Here is a 19,142-nt window from a genome sequence, read left to right as displayed (position 1 = left end):
AAAGTTGATGAACCGCCCCTTGTTTTGCCTTTACAAAATATGTGGTTCAACTATTACTGTGATAACTTGGAAGGCAGATCATGTTCCAGTGGAGTCCATGACTAGAGAAGAAATAGCTAGAAAGAGCTAGAATGTTAGTAATGTTGATGATTTTTTGCTGCATTTAGCAACTTATTAAAAGAAATAGATAAATTCAAGAAAGAATAGACCATTTGCAAACAGATGTAAGGGGAAAAAAAGTATCCAGTAATTTAAGACCTCACAAGGTTGAAAAAGCCAACTGCTTCTACACCTCCAAACAGGAGATAAGGCTGTTGTTGCCTGTGAACCCACCACCACCACCACCCAAAAAAAAAAAAAAAAAGGGGCAAACTCCCTAAAGGATGAGCTTCCCAGAGTAAGGATGTTGCCTTTTTACCCAAGCCTGCCATCTTAGACGGCCTTAAGGTACCTGTCTTTAAAATGAGAAAACAAAGAAATAAGGCAGGTTACTAACTATATCTAGGAAAGAACTTGGTGTGATTATGGGCACTAACTAGAAGCAAGAACAGCAGAAGCCTACCAAACTTTTGAGGAAACTTCTCAGAGGGCCAGAGTCTCAGAAGAGAACAGACAGAGTTACTCGAAGACAGCAGAACCAGGAGTTGCCCATTGGCTACCCACAGAAATCAGGGACTCTTTGCAATCCCCGCCTATCAGAATTTGTTACTTGCTATGGTTCAGTGACTACTGTATATATTCCCAAACTTTCCTCTTTTGAACAGGAGCTGTTATTTCACATATCCTGGTCTTGCTCCTCCCTTAGTTTATTGGTGGCAGGGAGGGAAGACAACTTGAAGTTTAGTTTATAGGTGGCTGAGTATGGGAGTCGAATCTGGACCTGATGGAGAGAACTGTACAAGCGGAGATCCTCGACTTTTGAACTAGATGATGGGACTCTGGGTTGCTTTCCTTGGGGAGTGAGCAAGTATATTCTACGTGGGAAGAAGGGACTAGGCAGACGTCAAGTACACGCTGGTGGTGGACGAGCACACGCAGCTGGAGCTGGTGAGCCTGCGGCGCTGCGCCGGCCTGGGCCGCGACAGCGACGACGACAGCGGCGAGGCCAGCGAGGAGGACGCGGGCGCCGCGCGGCCGGACAGCTCGCCCGACAGTCCCGACCTCACCTTCTCCAAGAAGTTCCTCAACGTCTTCGTCAACAGCACGTCTCGGTCCTCCAGTGCGTGGGACGCGGGGAGGAAGGGCGGGGCTCCCCGGTCCCACACGGTCCCCAGAGGTGCCCAGAGTGGCCCCAGGTCCTCCCCAGGACCCCCGCCACCCGCTCTGGGCAGGACACGCCACACCAGCAGTGCGCAGGGGACGTGGCTCTGTCCCGAGGTCGGGCCTTCAAGTGCTTTCCCTCCGTGCTTCTCTGAGCCGTTGTCTGTGCCCATCTCTGTCTCAGGCACCGAGTCCTTTGGCCTCTTCTCCTGTCTGGTCAATGGGGAGGAGAGAGAGCAGACTCACCGGGCCGTCTTCAGGTAAGGCTTCTCCTGTCGCTGCCAGTGACCCCAACCTCAGTCCGCAGACACGACAAGGTGCTGGTGGACACAACCCAGCCAGTCCTGTCCCCTGCAGTGACTTCTTCCCTGACCTCAGGTTTATCCCCCGCCATCCGGACGAGCTGGAGCTGGATGTGGATGATCCGGTGTTGGTGGAGGCCGAGGAGGACGACTTCTGGTTCCGCGGCTTCAACATGCGCACGGGGGAGCGCGGTGTGTTTCCTGCCTTCTACGCCCATGCTGTGCCCGGCCCTGCCAAGGACCTGCTGGGTGAGGCCCCATCCCGGAAGGGCGGCTTGTCACCCCAGACCCTCCCCCCCACCTGACCCGCGCCCTATGCGAACCCCCAGGGACCAAGCGGAGCCCCTGCTGGGTGGAACGTTTCGACGTGCAGTTCCTGGGCTCTGTGGAGGTGCCCTGTCACCAGGGCAATGGCATCCTGTGTGCAGCCATGCAGAAGGTCAGTGTGGAGGCTCACACCAGCCTCGCAGGCTGGCACAGCCCCCTGGGAGCTCCAAGGCCTCTGGCCTCCTCCTGGGAGGGTTCAGGGGGTGATCCAGGGGAGTGGCACCCCGGCCTGATTCAGGGGTCAGAGCAGACAGGCCTCGGGCTGAGCTCGGCAGCTGTGCTGTTACCTCTGGGTCTCTTGGCCAGTTCCCCTTCGCCCGTCCTCTTCCTGTCTGAAAGTCAGGTCGGCTGTCACTGCCCCTTCCCCGGGAGTCCTTTGCTCACTCATTTGTTTGCTCAGCGGAACTTAGTGAGCAGCTGCCCGCCTGCCAGTCCTGTGACGGAGGATGGAGGACAGTGGAGCAGGACATACCTGCCCTCCCTCCAAGAGCTCCCGTCAAGCTTCTGGGAACGAGGCAGGGAGGAGCCCAGGGTGGGGGACCGTGTTCCTGACACCTGAGCCAAGAGGAGCAGCCAGCTGGAAGAGTGGCAGGAAGACAAGACAGGCTAGTGCAGAGGGGTGGCCAGCCCATCCTGAGAGCCGGCAATGGCCAAGGCCTCCTCTCACTTCTTCCAGAATCGCATCTTACAGGCCTTCGATGCCGAGTGTCTTCAAACTTAATCTAAAAAGAACAGAGCATAGTCCCACCAAAGGGAGGGAAAGAGGATCTTACAGGTCCTTAAGACCCTCTCCTCCCCTGACTTCTTCCTCAGATTGCCACCGCCCGGAAGCTGACTGTCCACCTGCGCCCTCCTGCCTCCTGTGACCTCGAGATCTCTCTGCGGGGGGTCAAGCTGAGTCTGAGTGGAGGGGGGCCTGAGGTGGGGGTGTGGGGGACTGGGGACCAGGGGAGGCTGGGAGGTGGGGTAAGGCAAGAGGCTCCAACCGAGGGACAGGCTGGCAGAAGTGGCCCCAGACCTTCTCTGTCTGACTCTGGATGCTTCTGCCCCCCTCTGCACTAGTTCCAGCGCTGCAGCCACTTCTTCCAGATGAAGAACATCTCATTCTGTGGCTGCCACCCCCGCAACAGCTGGTAAGGGCCTGGCCCTCCCCCAGAGTCCCCACAAAACCCAAGGGCTGCCCATACCCCAATCCCCCACCACTACCCTGAGAGCTACACCTGCACCCACTTGGCTCCATGAGTTGAACATCCACATGGCACCCACTCTGAGCCAGACTCAGGAGATGGGGATCACACAGGCTCCCACTTAGTCTGGGTGGGGAGACAGACACACAGAGAGTGTGAGAAGCATCTGTGGGTGGTCTGATGAGCATCTAAATGGGCACCGGTGGGCAGACCTGCAGAATTCTCCTGGGATTCAGGAAGGAGAGCCTTGAAAGTTGAGCAGGTGACAGGGTGGGGGAGCCCACAGGGCCCACAGCTGGGGGGATGTTCGGGTGCCCCACCAGGGGCTTGGGGCCTGGGAGCCAGGGGAGAAGCTACAGGGGTCATTGAAGGCCTGGGCCCTTGTGACTGTGCCAGGGAACTCATAATCAATCCTGCTGGTGGTGGGGCCACTGAGGGATCCTTGTGGAAGGTGGGGCGCTTAGGCTGGTGAGCTGGATCTGGCTGTGGTGCAGAGTGGACTGACCCAGGTGGTGCTAACAGGAGACCAGGTGGCTGCTGAGGTCATCCAGTTGCCGCGTCATGATGGGAAGTATGCACATGCAAGAGGCATGGAAGAGGTGGGATAGGCAGGACCTGGTGGATGGGCTGCAGAGACTGACCTGGAGGAGCTCAAGGGTGATGTCCACCTGGGTGGCGGGGAGATAGTGACCACACACCGAGAAGGGGTTGCGGGCATCAGTCACAGGTGCGGTGAGGCTGAAGTGGCCGTTGGTTACATGGGCCTGGTGCTTAGGAGGGAGACCTGGGGGGAAGGTGTCGGTCTGGAGCAGGTGCATAACTGAGGCCATGAGGAGGATGAGATGGCCGGGCAGAGGGAGCAGAGGGGGAGCTGGTGCAGGAGCAGCTGGCGGGGAGGCTGCAGGCTGCACCCAGACCCTGACTCCTGGCAGGAGGAGCCAGAGGGATGGACGGGGCCAACCAGAGGCTCGAAAGGACGGGGCAGTGGGAGGAGCAGGTCCTCACGGGCAGGCAGGGGTGGCCGGGCAGCGGCGTGTCGGGGTCATCTGGACTCTTGTGGCAGAGAACGACAGTGGCTCTGCCTGCTGCTAGGAGGTGCCCCGAGCCCAGTCTTGCGTCTTCTCCATCGAGGACTGAGATGATTTAATGGGATCCAGTGTTGAGACCCTTCTCAGGGAGGGAGGGGGCCAGGGACCTAGACCGGACAGCGGGGCCCGCTGTGGGCTGTGAGGACATGGGCTGGGGTGGCACCACCAGGAGAGGACGAAGGAGGACCCTTCTTTCCCACCAGAGGGAAACGACGGATGCCGCAAGCTCAGGCCTCCAGGCTGGACCCTGACCCAGCTGCAGTTCCGGGAAGAGAGATGGCCGGACAGGTGGCCTGTGGCCGAGAGATGGAGGTGGGGGTGGGGGAGGCTGAGGAGCTGCCGTCCCTGCGCAGACCCTCCTAATGCTTGTGTCATGAGGACCCAGCCTGGTCCTTGTCAGTGAGGCATGAGGCAACAGTGCTGGGCGAGTGGTGAACCCGCTGCCTTGTGCCGTGGGTGGTAGATGAAGGGTGTGCCGTATGGATGGGTCAGGGCTGCGTGTCTGGGCAAGACACCGACCCTCTGTGCCCAGCTGTGCATCAGGACGCTACCTCCTAGGGCTGTCGTGAGGTTCGTGTCAGTTAATTATACAACGTGGCTAGGACGGTGCCGCAGTGACACTCAGTAAGCAACATGTCAGCATTAGTGGTTGTCATCACAATTACCTGAATGCAGCATCTGAGGCAGGTCTTGTGACCACACAAGCACATGATCCTGGCAATGATATGATCACGTGGCCTCCCATCTGGTGGGACCAGAAAACCCCAAAGCCGAGCGGGAATGGATCGGATTGGCCGGCTTTGGGGGTGTCTGGAGTCTCGCACGGCAGGACTCTGCCCCTCCCTCCGTTTGGACAATAGTTTTTTTTTTTTTTTCCTTTTTGTCTTTTTTCGTGACCGGTAACGGGATCGCAACCCTCGGTGTCGCGCCCGCACCGCGCTCAGCCAGTGAGCGGACCGGTCTCTATACGGGATCCGAACCCTCGGTGGGAACACTCTACCGAGTGCGCCACCGGGCTGGCCCCTGGACATTAGTTTTTATTAATGTCTTGGGTGAGGAGACAGGGCACATTGGAATGGCGTGACTGACACAGTGCGGTGGGGACTCCATGCTTCTGCAGTTGGAGCAGGTGGTGGAACGAAAGAGGGTTTTAGGATGGGCTGATGTCAAGCCCTGCACCAGAGCTTGGGAAGTGGCTGTGAATTTGCAGGACCAGAAGTGGGGCTGGCGGGGGCCTGAGTCAGCAGGGGATGTGGTGCTCGGAGGCCAGGCTGGGGCCCTTGCTCCGCGGTCCCAGGCAGGCCCTGAGCAGGGCACAGAGGAACACGGCACAGGCCCAGGGAAGGAAGGTACGCCCGCGGCACACGAACTGCTCACAGGCGCCCCTGTGACCCCACAGTCCTGCGTCCCGCCCTCTCCCGAGCCCTTGTCCCCGCTCTGCAGACCAACTGGGGGTTGAGGCTGGGTCAGTGCCCTGACCCCGTCCACGCTGACTTCCCCGCAGCTACTTTGGCTTCATCACCAAACACCCCCTGCTGAGCCGCTTTGCCTGCCATGTCTTTGTGTCCCAGGAGTCCATGAGGCCAGTGGCCCAGAGTGTGGGGTGAGCGGGGTCCCAGAGTGGGGGCGGGGATGAGAATTTGTGCAGGGTGCTGGGGTGGCGAGTGGGGCTGAGAGGGTGGGGTGGGCGGCGAGGAGCCTGGAGTGGGAGAGCTGGGCAGTCGCGGCGGGCCCTGGGTGACTGGTAGAGGGCCCTGTCCCCGCAGCCGTGCCTTCCTGGAGTACTACCAGGAGCACCTGGCCTACGCCTGCCCCACGGAGGACATCTACCTGGAGTAGCAGGAACCTGCCCACCGCTCTCGACTCCTGCCCCGTCTGCTCCAGGCACAGCCCCGGCCGGGGGTGTCTCACGAGGCCACCATGGCTTTAGCAAGGACTGGATTGGGGGCGCGTTGGGCCTTATGTTTGTGGGAGTCCTCGGTCCCCAGGGCACGGTGTGGGAGCTGCCGGGGGGTATGTGGAACCCCCGCACCCCACTTTCCCTCTGATCCATTCTTTCTCTCTGTCGTCCCCATCTGCCCCCTCATTTCTCTCCTTGTGTTTCTCTACCCTTTTCTGTACCTGCAAACCTTGCCACCCTCTGCTCTTTATTTTGGGGTCAACTCCTGGGGTGCAGAGGAAGGTGAGTCTCTAGGTGACTGCTGAGGTCAGACTCCCAAGCAACCCCTCCCGCCCCTCCCCTGTGATTTATAAGAGAATTTTAATTTTTATAGTTAATCTCAAGGGATCATCCCATGCTGGACCACAGGGACAAAAAAAGGGGACCCCCCCCATGGAGCTCAGGGGGAAGCAGGGAGGGGCTCCCAAAAGAGCCTTGGGGAGAATAGGAGTGGCTCTTGATGGTCACCCGAGCCCCCAGACGCTGCTAGGGGGAGGCTGTCCCCCATCCCCCACCGTCCTCGCTTTGCCGCTGCTGCCACATCCCCTGCCCAGGGCATCTGCCCCGCTGCGCCCCACGCTGTGCACATGGGCCCTGCCCACGGCCTCAATAAACTCTGCTTGGTGTGACCCTGGCTGTTTCTAGGGGGGGTGTCTGCGGTGGTGCAGACGGAGACCCCGGTGTGATGGGTCGAGGCAATTGAGAGACATCTCCCCACTTCAGTGCTTTTCAAAATCATGCAGGGGTCCCTGCAGCACTCTACTGGGCCCACGTCCCAGGAGCCACATCTGAGGAACCCGTGGGGCCATAGAGGATGCTGAGGTCAGAGAGAAGGCGCTGGCCACGCAGTGTGTCCCTCACACGTGCTGGGGCACTGGCGGGCGCCTGCGGGGCTCCAATCACTTCAGGGGGTGGGGGGAGCATGAGCGAGGCCTTGAACACAGTCTACTTAGATCTTTTAAAATCCTTCACAGAAAGCCAGGGGGAAATAGGTGACAATGTTCACCATGCCCTTAGAAGGTCGTAGATGCTCAGCAAGGTCAGCACTGAGGGTGGGCCTGTGTCCCACCCTGCGCCCAGGACAGACCAGCGGTGAAGGCTGTGCACAGAAGAGTGACCAGAGCGGGTGGAGACACGTGCACTCTCTGCAAAAGCCACGTGCCTGCTCCAGCGTCGGCTCTGTGGGCCAGCGCGGAAAGAGTCGCAGTCAAGGGTGATGAAGGATTCAGACCTTCGGCACGTGAACAGCACAAACTGATTCCGGGGGAGGCTCCCAGTCCCCTCCCGTGGGTTAGGAGCCCAGGCTGGTCACACCAGAACACTCCATGTGTCCAAGATGATGAAGAAAAACACTTATGAGAAAACCGTACTCCTAATTAAGATGAAGTTGTAAAGAAGCAGACAGCACCCTTGGGTGTGCGCTGGAGCATCAGGGTGAGGCCCTCAGGCCCCGACCTTCCCCTCGCCCTCGGTTGGGTGGGGACTCCACACACTCGGCCCCCTCGATGTGCTCCGCGCTTTTCTGTAGGGTTCACCTTCCCCTCCTGCCACCTCATGGGCTGCCACTCCAGCCCCATGCCCTCCAGGCCCCTTCCACAGACTCCATGTGCTCAGGGCCCCACGCTCTGCCCCACACAGACCACTCAGCCCCTCTGTATGCTGAGCATTAACCTGCCAGCCCCAGCCGATCCCCAGGGGTTCTCCCCCACCGGTCACTGGGCTGGCACTCAGCACGATGACCTACCTGTAAAGGGCACTGGCTGCCACGGTGGCTTCAAACTCACAGAAGCCTTTTCCCCACTACCCTATTCATCTAGATTCTGTATTTTACCCTTTCCCTGGTCTCTCATGCTGCAGGCCTGGGGTCACTCCACCCTCCCTCCTGTCACCGTCATCCCACCCAAAGTCTGTCTGTGGCTCCATACTCTTCCCCTGCCTGTTGCTTTGCCTCCCACGGATTTGTCACCCCTTTTCCCCTGGGCGATGGAGCCACCAAAGATTACTCTAAGCCCATCTCTTCTGAGCAGTGAGAAGCCCCAAAAAGGGGTTAATCTCCCGGAACCCTCAAGAGAGAGGCATTCCTTCCATTTGGGAAATGAACCATGAATTGGGGTTCTCTTCCCGCATTTATTCTCCAGACCAGGAAGTTACAGGAAGAGACATAGGTGGGGTTTTTGCTAAGTATCGTAACAGGTTTTACAATAGAAGCTGGTGACATTCGGTAAGACAAGCAAGGGGACCTTCCATAATGCAATTTTCAAGAAGTTAAGTCAATCCACCAACAAAAGCTTGATTTTAGCAAGCATTCTTTTCTTACAGCAATTTCCCAGGATCTTTCCATATCAATCAGTAACCTGTGTGTCTTTCAGCCAGCAACCTTGCTGTGTTACAAGTCTTTATCTTACAATGGACACTATAGCCTGGGGAAAATTTCCTGTCCTTTGCAAGGTCAATATTTGAAACTGCAAGGCTTTGGAACTCCAGGCCCTGTGAGGTACAGTTGCTTTATGCATCCTCCCCCTTCCCTGCCTCCGCATGGATCACAACACCTTCAGTTTCCTCCTGGATCTTCGTGCAACAAACTGGCTCCTCCAGGCTCGGTGCCTTCACCTGCACCTGCACCCAGACCAGGGGTTTTGAACAGAAGCCTGAGCAGATCTTATCCGTTAAACTCTGCAGCAGCTCCCTGTTAAACCTCATCCTGACCCACCCCAGCCCTTCTCCAGCCTCCTCTACCCTCCACCCTGCTTCTGTCCTAGGAAACTCTGAGTATCCTGTGAGCACTGCTGCCTTCCCTGGTGACCATGGGGTGGACTCCCATCCTCCTGGGTGCTAGGGGGCCCTGGGCCTTGGGCTTGGGTGAGGTGTGGCTCCTGCCTGCTCCCCTGGCAGAGGCTGCTGACCCATCCCCAGAGAGCAGGGGCATGGCCGATGCCGTGTGGTCCTCCTGGGACCCGGAGCAGTGCCTGGCACATATGCAGGCAGCCTGCAGAGTGCTGAGTGATGCCTCCAACACCCGTCCTCCAATTGCTGAAATCTAGGCCAAGGATAGCATTCTAAATAAAAAGCTTTCTACACAAAACTGTTCATTGCATTCTTGTTTAAAATAATGAAAGCATAAAAGTAATCTAAATACTGTCCAACAGGATTAACCAAATTCAGGTATATTTACCTAATTGAAATATTGGGCAGATATGAAAAAAGTGTGCTTACTGACATTTTATAATAATACTGAAAATATTTGGTATGCCATTAGGAGAAAGTGAATATGCAGAATCATACATGCTGGGAGCCATGTGTTGCAAAATTGCTGGAGATAGGGCTGAAGGGGCTTCTCTTTATTTTTTTCGTCAATGCACATGGCTTAATTGTTTTAAGCTTTATATGCTGCTTATTAGAGACATCCAAATGCAAATAAAAACTTCCACAGAAGAAGTGAAAGAAGTTAAGATACATTAATCAAACAAAAAAGTTATTTTGGCCACAGTAAAAATACCCACCTCCTAAGATTGTTGTAAAGCTTAAATGAGTTTACCGGTCAGGCTGAGGGCAGCACTCTATCAGATTACTGCTTTTGTAAACACCATAATCTCTATTTTTAAAAATATCAATTAAAAAGAGTCACTATAGAAACTTTGGAGACTGCAGAAATTGGAAAGAAGGTTAACACGACTATGTTTTCACAATCCAAAGATGACTATTGCTAATATTTTGGTCTATTGGTCCAGCCTCTTTTCTATATGTGGGTTTTATTTTATTTTGCGTGAAGCCAGAGGGAGATCAGGGGAACCAAGGAAGAATTTAAGGCAAAAGATTAAAGCAGAACAGCAGAGGTCACTATAAAATGCCACAGGAACAATGAAGAGCAATGATCTTAGCACAGCAGCTCCCTCGTCGGAAACACACGGACAAACAAACGTTTCAAAAAGTTTGAGTGACAAGGAAAAGGAGGAAAACATCATCAGAATGGACTGAATTTGCCTCCATCCGTTTACAATAAAAAACGTAGAACGGAAAATACAATTACGTAATTAATAAGGTAAAACAAAGACATGCGCGCCCTGGATTTCACGTCCTGCATACAGAGAACACCATTCTTTTTGGATGTCGATGAAAATGTTTCAACAGTGGATCATGTAACAGGTATAAGAGCAAAGCGTTCAGCTGCCAGAGAGAATCCCGGGAAGACGAACCCACACGGTCAGGAGGTCTGCAGGTGGCAAGACTGGTGTGGCTGCTGGAGATGTCATTAAGGACGCATGCTCCTTGCCCTTGTCCCGTGTCCTGAGCAGGGGACCTTTGTCCTCGTGGCTGCATACCGAGCATTGCACTTGACTTGCAGGCAGGAGGAAGTGCAAGGGTGGGGCAGGCGTCTGGCTTTGCAGAAGCCCCACTGTGTGCTGGAGGGAGGAGTGGGCAAGAGCCAGTCAGGGAAGGAGGAACAGCCGGAATGAGGCACTTCCTCACGGCCGGGTCCCCTCCCTGAGCTGTGCACCCGCAGGATGGGGAGCAGGACCATGCATGCACTGGCTCTTGGCCCCCACAGCTTGAGGGCCGCCCCCAGGGTGTTCATCGTCATCCTTCTGAGCAGCTCACATGCCGCTTGAGAGGACAGCGAGGAAGCAAATCCTGGGACCAGCCACCTACAGCTGAGGACAGAGGGCCGTGCCCAGGCCCTGATCTGCACAGCCCTTCTGACGTCCTTGAGAGAGGCACAGAGTAGAACCCACACCCGGGAAGCTTGGCAAAGACACTCCACCCACTGAGCGGCGGGTGCAAAGGTCCCCCAAGCCAGAGTGCGGGTGACGGGGATTCAAATGACACTCCCTGAAGAGGGTCAATTAGGGAATGTCTTAGTGCCGAGCAGAGCAGGGCTAAGGTGCAAAGGTCCCCCAAGCCAGAGTGCAGGTGACGGGGATTTAAATGACACTCCCTGAAGAGGGTCAATTAGGGAATGTCTTAGTGCCGAGCAGAGCAGGGCTACCAGGCACCGCTTCCCTGAGACCACAGCCGTGAGTTGGTTTGTGGCGTGAATGCAGGTGTGGTGGGGACATGTACAGGTGTGACGTGTGGCGCGGGGGAGTCCACACAGCTCGAGGTTTCTCCCCGCGCCACCTCCCACCCTGGCCACATTTTATGGGATCGGCATAAAACACCTGCCAGCTTGTCTCACGTCCTAGTTCCTGTCCTGCGGCACCCAAGGCCACAAACCTGGAGTCACAGAATCCAAAGTCAGCCTGTGCCCACCCCAGAGGCTCCGTGTACCCGTGAGTAGAAAGAGAATCAACAATTCAGCCCCAGACACAGTCTCAACCGTCCTTTCAGTTGATGACAAACGGACGACGTTGCTTTTATTTGTTTCCCTTGTGCAACTTCGGAGCAAAAAGGAGCAGCTGGCCCTTGTGTTTATCTGGTGGCCCCTCGCCCTTCCCACGTGCTGCCCCATGCCAGTCTCAACCGTCCTTTCAGTTGATGACAAACGGACGACGTTGCTTTTATTTGTTTCCCTTGTGCAACTTCGGAGCAAAATGGAGCAGCTGGCCCTTGTGTTTATCTGGTGGCCCCTCGCCCTTCCCACGTGCTGCCCCATGCAGGTCTCAGCTCTGCTGAATCCCGCAGCCTCACCCAGACAGAACCTGCCATCCCGGAGGCGTGACCCACAGCCCCGGCCTGGGTCTGGTATGAGCTTTGCATGGAGCTGGCGCTGACTGGCTGTCGCTTGGGGTTTCCAGCTGCCTAGTTCTCAGTCATGGTCAGCTGAGGGCTGTGGAAGAAGCTTTGGAGAAGCCTCAGCCCCACTGGTCACCACGAACCTCACCCCCACACCGCTCCTTCCTCAGGAACCCTAGTGAGGGATCGGGCTGTCCAGCTCCCTCGGTTTGGGGACTTGGCCAGTCGCGGTGGACAAGGAGGGGGGGCGCGCTGCTCAGGGGTGGCTCCTCCCCTGGGGGTGGCAGGTGGGGACAAGTGAGTCCCAGGAAGTGGTCCCCCGCCCTCACTGGAAACACTGCATGTCACACTGAACCCACCTGTGTCAGCACCTGTGCCCTGAGCTTGGCTCCATGATGGCAGGGGCCCTGTCCCGTGTGACCGGTTTCTCTCACCCAGCACACATTTGCTGGCACTAGGAGGGTGGGGGTTCAGATTTAATTTCCTTCTGTACCAATTAGCATTCTGTGGTCATAACCAACCTACAGAAACCAACTCTGGGTAACTTAACCAAAAGGAAAGTTATTTGGAGGGTACTGGGGACTCCCAGAGATAAAAAAGAAAGCAGAATAAGGGGCATTAAAGAGGAACTGTGACCCCCTCGAGGGATGGGTGGGCGACAGCTTCTGCTCTCAGCCTAGCTCTGCTACAGACAGGTGACCACCCTGCGTGGTGGGGTCCCCACTACCCCGAGATCTGCTTCCTGGTGAGGGGCTGGAGTCCTCAAGATAGGGGCAGGCTCTGGACACCCAACAGCGCACACAGCTGCTCATTACATATCGTTACAGTGTCTGCAAAATCACTGAGGAAGTTTCCACTCTTGCCGTGGAAGCCTGGAGCTGGCCGCCCCCAAACTGCCCCATCCCCCGAGGGGCTGGGAGTGTTAGCTTGGATGACCCTCGGGGGGCTCTCTCCCTTGGGTCCCTTTCTCCTAAGGCTGCCTGAGAGGAGAGACCCAGCTCTCCTTCCTCCCAGGGGTGTGCAGAGCTGCCGAAGGGGTGCAGTTTGTGGGGAACGTCACCGAGCCCAGCGGGGCTGTGCCCTGGGCCTGCACGGCTGTGTCCACCCTGAGGGACAGTCTTTTTCTTCACCCAGAGGAGCGAGGAGGCTGGAGAGGGCGTGAATAAATGCAACCCCCTACATTACTGCTGCCCCTGCATGAGGCCCAGGGCCGCAAGGGTGACAGGACACGTCGGGCATCAAAAGGCAGCGTCCAGGGTGCAAGGAGGGTGAGGTTAGGGCTGAGCTCAAGGCCCAGGGTTAACATGTGTTTTCTGCACGAGCACAGAGGACGATGTGGGGTGGACACCCAGCTGACGGCACTGCTGCCTGGGGCGGAACGGAGCACACATGGTTCAGGTCGCTCTAATGAGCACACGTTAATCTGTAATTAAAAATATTCAAAGAGGCAAATTTGAACAGTGTTCTGGGGAAACATTGTCTGTTGCTCCCCCTTCTGGTCACTTGGGGGTAGGTGCGTGCTGAGCAAGGGCGGGCGATGGAGATGGATGTCACCCTGCAGGTGCGCCCCCTCCCGCGGGTCACTGGGTCACTTGGGCTATGGATCTCTCCTGTGCCTTCCTAACTCACCCGAGGGGAAACCACGGCAGCAGCATGTTTGTTTGTTCTCTCCGTTCCAAGACACACTCAGCCCTCCTGGAGGACGCCGGGCTCCCGCAGAAGCCGCCCTGTGGGAATGGAGAGCCGCCAGCCCGGTGAGTGGATTATCTCAGGACCACAGGGAAAGGTGCTGATTTTAAAGTCAACAGTAGCAGCGAAGAAAGGGACGCTGCTGACAGCACGGGGCCACCGCAGAGTGCGTGTGCACGAATGTGAGTGAACATACGTGTTGTGTGTGAGCACACGTGTGCATGGACGAGTGTGCGTGCCTGCATGAGGGAGGTGCATTGGGCTAAAACACCCAAAGTTATGAGAAATAAACATTTCTGTACCGAAATGAGTCAGAGCCAAACTGCAAGAGCAGCGGGAGGGCAGAGGACGTGCTGCTCTCCCCAGCCTTGGGTCTGCGGGTGGGTGACACCCCTCCTCAGCTCTCAGGCAACAGGGAGGTGGCCCTGACGGGCTCAACTATCCCGCTCCTGACTATGCTCTTGCACGACCAAGCACTCTCCCTTTGCAGCATTTATCAAGGTTAGATTTTTATTTTATTGAAGTATAAAGTACACAGTGACATCATAAAGTACACAGCTCTTAACCATTTAGCTTGATTGCTTCACACCTGTGTACACACCACATTGCCACGCCCCCAGTCAAGGCGAGAACGTCTACAATAGCCCCAGGTTCCCAGTGTCCCTTCCAGGCAACGTCCACCCCCCTCCGCACAAGAGGTGGTGACTTCTATCACACTGACATCCACACGTCTGACACCCTGCTGTGAGCTTATCTCCGTGTTCGGCTCTGACAACTCCATGCCCAGCACTGTGTGGTGCTGGTGGGTGGACACGGGCAGTCAATACTGCGATGCACAGCACCCAAGTGAGGAGCAGGGCGGCGGGGCAGAGGAAGTGGCCTGTGTGTGGTGCTGGCCTCCGTGTGGACTTAGCTCTTGCCGGAGGGTTTGGTCTTTGGGTGTGACACGTTGATTGTGCCTCTGCCTCAGTTCCTCTGTCCTCTCCCTGAACCAAGACACCATATGGGGCCAGCAGCTCACTCACACCACAAATGCAGCCTGCAGCCCTCACTGTGCCAGAGTAGGCGGCTGCTGGGGACCCCGAGGAAACCACTGTCCTTTGGGGGTGGCTCCGAGACACAGCAGGATTTGGCATATGATTAGAAGTGATGGGAGAGTTGCATAAGAAGAAGGGGCCTCTGCACGTGGTGCCTGACACCACGGGCACGCAACACGCGTGTGCACACACACACACACGCTCACCACATGCTTCATCCGCACAGTCCAGCAAGGCTGCTTCTGGCTGCAAGTAACAGACGGGACCCTGGCAGCGGCTTAAACAGGCAGGTATATTTTCTCACACTGGAGCTCTGCAGGTGGGCAGTTGGAGACACTGGTTTGGCAGCAGCATGATGTCTAGGCAGGGCCAGTGACTCTGCCACTAGGTGTTCCTTACCTCCCAGGGGACTGCCCCAACCTTTCACCACAAGGACTCTTCTTGGTCACAGGCCCCTCCTGGACCAATCTTTGGATTGTGACTGATTCAGACTGGTCACTACCCTCCCGACGTCAAGGGGCTTTGCCCACCACTGAGGAAAGAGGGGGTCCATTAGTGAGGAAGTGGGTGGCTGTTTGGCAGGCAACGAACAGCGTCTGCTGTGCAGAGGAGTCTGCACACCCACATGGTGTTCTTTTCCTTCAGCCAACACCGAGGCAGTGCCTGCTGTGGGACAGCCATTTGGGTGGGCAGGGGTCCTGAGGCCAGTTGCCATGCATGCAGACACAGGCAGGTGGTCAGGACATCCCTGTGCAGAGGCGGCCAGCAATGCAGGTGGAATGTTGCTGGTGGAAGGACACTCAGGCCATGGCTGCGGGCCGACGAGGTGCGAGTGGGGCAGGCCTCAAGGGCAAAGTGGGCCACCATAAGAAGTCTGGATCTCACTCTGAGAATGATGGGAAGCCTGTGGAGTTTTGAGCAGGATGGAACCTAACTTGATGGACTTTTTAGGAGATCACTTTGTCCACGTCAAAGGTAAAACTGGGAGACAGGAAGTGTGTGTGCAGGTGAAATGCAGAGCCTTGGGCGGGTGGACCAGGGTCCAGTGGGGCTGTCTCAGGAGCTGCTGATATGCCTTTCTGAGAGCTGGCAGGGCCCCAGGGCCCCTTATCTGCACCGGGAATGTGCACCTCATCACCTGCCTTCACACAGGTTTCTGATAAGAACCAAGGTGGTCTAGTTCTTGTGCCTCTAAGAATGCTTTTTCCTGGGAAAAAATCTGTCTCTCCCAGGCACTCTGCATCTTCTGGAGTTTTCTGTCCCCAAGCTCTCCCACGCTCCCACCCAGCTCCCGGCACCTAAAAGCACTTAGGACTGCTCTGCTGAGTGATGTGCCACATTCTCGTGGCTGGTGTGTGCATGTGCACAGACATACATAGATCGCCAAGGTGCTGGGAAGCCTCTGGAGTCAGGACACCTGGGTTGCAATTTCAGCCCAATCTCTTTCTGGCTGGGTGACCTTGGACAAGTCCCTGAATCTCTCCATGCCTCAGTTTCCTCATTTGTAACACAGGGGAACAGCATCGACCTCAGAGAGTTACCACAAGGATTAGATGAATTATCACACCTGCAAATCTCAGCTGGTGTTATTACGTTATCACTTACAACTACCTCCACACACCTGACCCCCCACCACAGCAATGAACCACCGCATGCCTGGGACGGGCAGGGGTCCCCCATGTGGACCGGGCTGGTGCCCTTAGGACTGGGTGTCGGGGCAGTGGCAGCAGGCTGGGTGGGGGCTGCAGCCTGGCTGGCAGCAGATCTGCAGGGCGGGGTCCTTACCCCGCGCCATCTGGCTGGGGCCGAAGGTCACAGTCGCATCAAACTGGGCCTTGAGCAGCTGGAGATGCTTCATTGCCTGCAGCACCTCGGGGGTGACCTCAGCCACACTCTCCAGAAGGTTGTAGTTCTCACCAGGGTCCTCAGACAGGTCATACAGCAGGGGGGGCTCATGTGGGGTCAGAAGGCTAGAGGCGTGGCAGGCAGGGTCTGCAGTGGTCTCGCTGTGGGCAGAGCCTGGGGAGGGGTCAATTCTGTGCACAGGGCCGGAGCGAGAGGAGAGGCCGGGACTTTGGGGCTGCTGGGAGGGGGCAGCTGGGAGGGAGAAAGGGTCCAGAGGAGGAGGTTACCCTGGGTGAAGAAATGGGCCTTGTACTTTCCGCTGCGCACAGCAAAGACCCCATGGATCTGGTTCGGGAAAGCCGGATAGAAGAAGACAGACTGCCGAGGGCTCTAGGAGCAAAATGGGGGGTCACAGGGTGGGCGGGGCCCTCAAGTGACTGCACATATCCAGAGGTGCCAGCCTTTGTGTTAGGCCCTCGATGTGTACCCGCTTGTCTACCCAGGAATCTGAGACGTGGCACCACTTGGTAGTTATGCAACAAAGGAGACACAGAGGCACAGAGACTCTCAGACCCTGCCCACACTCACACCCGGGGAGGGCAGACATCTGGTGGGGCCGAGGGGCTGGGATCTAGGGGTCACTGGCCCTACCTTGCCTGTGCCCAGGAGCAGGGGGCTGATGTCGAAGCCATCCAAGGTGACGTTGGGCAGCGGGGACCCGGTCAAGGCTGCCAGGGTAGGCAGCAGGTCCAGGGAGCTGGCCAGCTCATGGGTCACGCCTGTGGGCAGAAGGCTGCTTGGTCACTCAGTTCACCATCAAGGTTGGGGAGGTGGGGCCAGGGGTCCATAAGGAGAGGGCCTGAGGACTGACCGGGAGCGATGTGGCCTGGCCAGAAGGCCAAGGCAGGCTCTCGGACACCCCCCTCGAAGGTCGTTCCCTTTCCGCATCGCAGGAGACCAGAGCAGCCGCCAAGGGACATGCGCATCGTCTCAGGTCTGGGACACACATGGAGGTCCCAGGGAGGAGGAGCTCAGGGCCTTTGACCCTGTCCCCTCCCTGGCCCATACGACCAGCACCTCTGTGCACCTGCGGCCCCAGCCTCCCGACTGCACCTGCAGGTCACCATAACATGGCCAGCATCTCCAGAGGCCCCTTTATCCCACTATGTCTTTGGCCAGCAGCTGAGATGGAAGGACCCCAGGGCCCTGGCCTGTGAAAGGGCAATGAGTGTCCCGCCGTTCCTGCTGACATACCCATTGTCTGCAGTGAAGATGACCAGTGTCTCTCCAAGCAGCCCCAGGTTCCCCACAGCTGTCATCAGGGCCCCTACGGCTGCATCCAGCTCCATCAGGGAGTCCCCAAATGGCCCGCGGCTAGAGCGCCCTGTGAAGCTCTGCCCACTGAACTGGGGGTAGTGGGTGTGCTAAGGGTAGAGACTGGAGTTAGCACTGGGCAGGGGTCATGGGCTGCCAGGAGGGCGGGGCCAGGGTCACTCACGTGGGAGGCGTAGTACAGGAAGAATGGGCGGCCCTGGCGCTGGGCATCGGTCATGAGGTCGCAGGCAAAAGACACATAACGGGCCTCTAGTCCAGGCAGCCAGGGGGGCTGTACCTCCACAGACAGGTTGGCCAGCAGTGGGATGGGAACCAGGCCCTGGTCACAGCTGCCTTTGCAGGGGGTGGCTGGTGGGAAGCAGGTCAGGTTCTGGCAGGGGCCCTGGGGAGAAAGCTCCAGTGAAGGGTCCAGGCTGTGGGGTGGGGACTTGAGGGAGGGGTATAGGGAGCCTGGCTGAGAGTCCTGCTGGTTCGTACCTGGTCATGGGAGTATGGGATACCTAGGAACCGATGGAAGCCGTGGTGCGGGGGCAGGAAGGCCCCCTCTGGCCCCACTCCAAGGTGCCACTTGCCAGCCATCCCTGTGAGGTAGCCTTGGGCAGCCAGGAGTTCAGCCAGGGTCACCTCGTCCAGGGGCAGGCCCCCCCGGGAGCTGGGCTCCAGGACTCCAGGGTACATGCCCATCCGAACAGGGAGTCGGCCAGTCAGGAGGGCGGCCCTGCAGAACAAGCCACAGGGTCTGTGAAACAGACCGACGGACATAGAGGGGGAAGGGGAGAGAGAGAAGGAAGACAGAAACGTGGACTTCCCCACAAAGAGAGACAGAGAGACAGACCCTCTTCCTCCCCATCACAATCCGGGGTGCATATGGGAGGAAGTCATGGGCCGGGAGGGGTAGGAAGGGCCCCCTTGCTCACCGCGAGGGGGTGCACAGCGACACGGGCACGTAGAAGTCAGTGAAGCGCAGCCCCCCTGCAGCCAGGCGGTCCAGGTTGGGGGTGGTGGAGCTGGGGTGCCCGTAGGAGCCCAAGTCCCCATAACCCAGGTCATCAGCAAAGATCAGCACAATGTTGGGTGGCTTGGCGGTGGCCACGCCAGCAGCGAGGGCCAGGAGCAGAGCCCGCAGGGCCCCCATGGCTGCAGAAGACCCCTTGGGAGGGGAGACAAACGGGCTCGGCAGGCTCTTCCCTGAGACCCCAGACTCAAGTATCCCCCGGCTCCAACGACCCGCTTCCTGGAGCTCCAGCGGACCCAAGAGGACGCAGGAGCCCGGGGCCTGGACTGCAGCTCCAGGAGACCCCCCCAGGACCAGGACACTTTCCGATTCTGCGGCCGCGATCTGACCCTCTGCGACTGGAGGGTCGGGGCAGAAGTCACACGACAGCGGCCCGAGGCGGCCTGCGGTCAGCGGTGCCTTCCGCGGGCGCTTCCGCCTCGGCCCGGCCCTGCCCCCGCCCCGAGGT

General features: G+C 57.6%; 2 protein-coding genes across 7 annotated transcripts in view; one reads left to right on the top strand and one right to left on the bottom strand.

Moving 5' to 3' along the window:
* MAPK8IP2 (mitogen-activated protein kinase 8 interacting protein 2) overlaps positions 1–6,732 on the top strand; it is a 9,584-nt gene extending 2,852 nt beyond the window's left edge. The window contains exons 4-11 of the mRNA XM_008573739.1: positions 997–1,219; positions 1,445–1,520; positions 1,639–1,811; positions 1,892–2,001; positions 2,703–2,810; positions 2,952–3,022; positions 5,669–5,767; positions 5,931–6,732. Of these exons, the coding sequence (XP_008571961.1) occupies positions 997–1,219; positions 1,445–1,520; positions 1,639–1,811; positions 1,892–2,001; positions 2,703–2,810; positions 2,952–3,022; positions 5,669–5,767; positions 5,931–6,003 (933 nt within the window). The 3' untranslated portion in view covers positions 6,004–6,732. The remainder of the gene's footprint in view (positions 1–996; positions 1,220–1,444; positions 1,521–1,638; positions 1,812–1,891; positions 2,002–2,702; positions 2,811–2,951; positions 3,023–5,668; positions 5,768–5,930) is intronic.
* A 7,221-nt stretch (positions 6,733–13,953) lies between these two features.
* On the bottom strand, positions 13,954–18,960 carry ARSA (arylsulfatase A). Of its 6 annotated transcripts, none has more exons than XM_008573733.1 (9): positions 18,597–18,960; positions 18,157–18,397; positions 17,843–18,061; positions 17,599–17,768; positions 17,216–17,340; positions 16,996–17,123; positions 16,632–16,734; positions 16,285–16,518; positions 13,954–16,027 (listed from the first exon to the last, which is right to left on the bottom strand). In XM_008573733.1, exons 1-9 carry the CDS (start codon positions 18,812–18,814, stop codon positions 15,930–15,932), a joined length of 1,536 nt encoding a protein of 511 aa, XP_008571955.1. In that variant the 5' UTR covers positions 18,815–18,960; the 3' UTR covers positions 13,954–15,929. The 6 variants fall into 6 exon arrangements, with proteins under 6 accessions (XP_008571955.1, XP_008571958.1, XP_008571959.1 ...); XM_008573736.1 differs by having other exon boundaries at positions 13,954–15,480; XM_008573737.1 differs by having other exon boundaries at positions 13,954–15,403.
* Between the last annotated feature and the right edge of the window lie 182 nt (positions 18,961–19,142).

This window comes from Galeopterus variegatus, unplaced genomic scaffold (assembly GCF_000696425.1).
Source record: "Galeopterus variegatus unplaced genomic scaffold, G_variegatus-3.0.2 Scaffold960, whole genome shotgun sequence".
NCBI classification, from domain to species: domain Eukaryota; kingdom Metazoa; phylum Chordata; class Mammalia; order Dermoptera; family Cynocephalidae; genus Galeopterus; species Galeopterus variegatus.
This window is presented reverse-complemented; position numbering and strand designations above follow the sequence as displayed.

What these genes read in the sequence shown, in the direction of transcription:
- ARSA (XM_008573733.1), bottom strand. Translation starts at nt 18,814, where the DNA reads ATGGGGGCCCTGCGGGCTCTGCTCCTGGCCCTCGCTGCTGGCGTGGCC. An exon ending in TCGCTGTGCACCCCCTCGCG is followed by an intron (nt 18,398 to 18,596) that starts GTGAGCAAGGGG and finishes CTTGTTCTGCAG; the next exon opens with GGCCGCCCTCCTGACTGGCC. An exon ending in TCCTGTACTACGCCTCCCAC is followed by an intron (nt 17,769 to 17,842) that starts GTGAGTGACCCT and finishes CTCTACCCTTAG; the next exon opens with CACACCCACTACCCCCAGTT.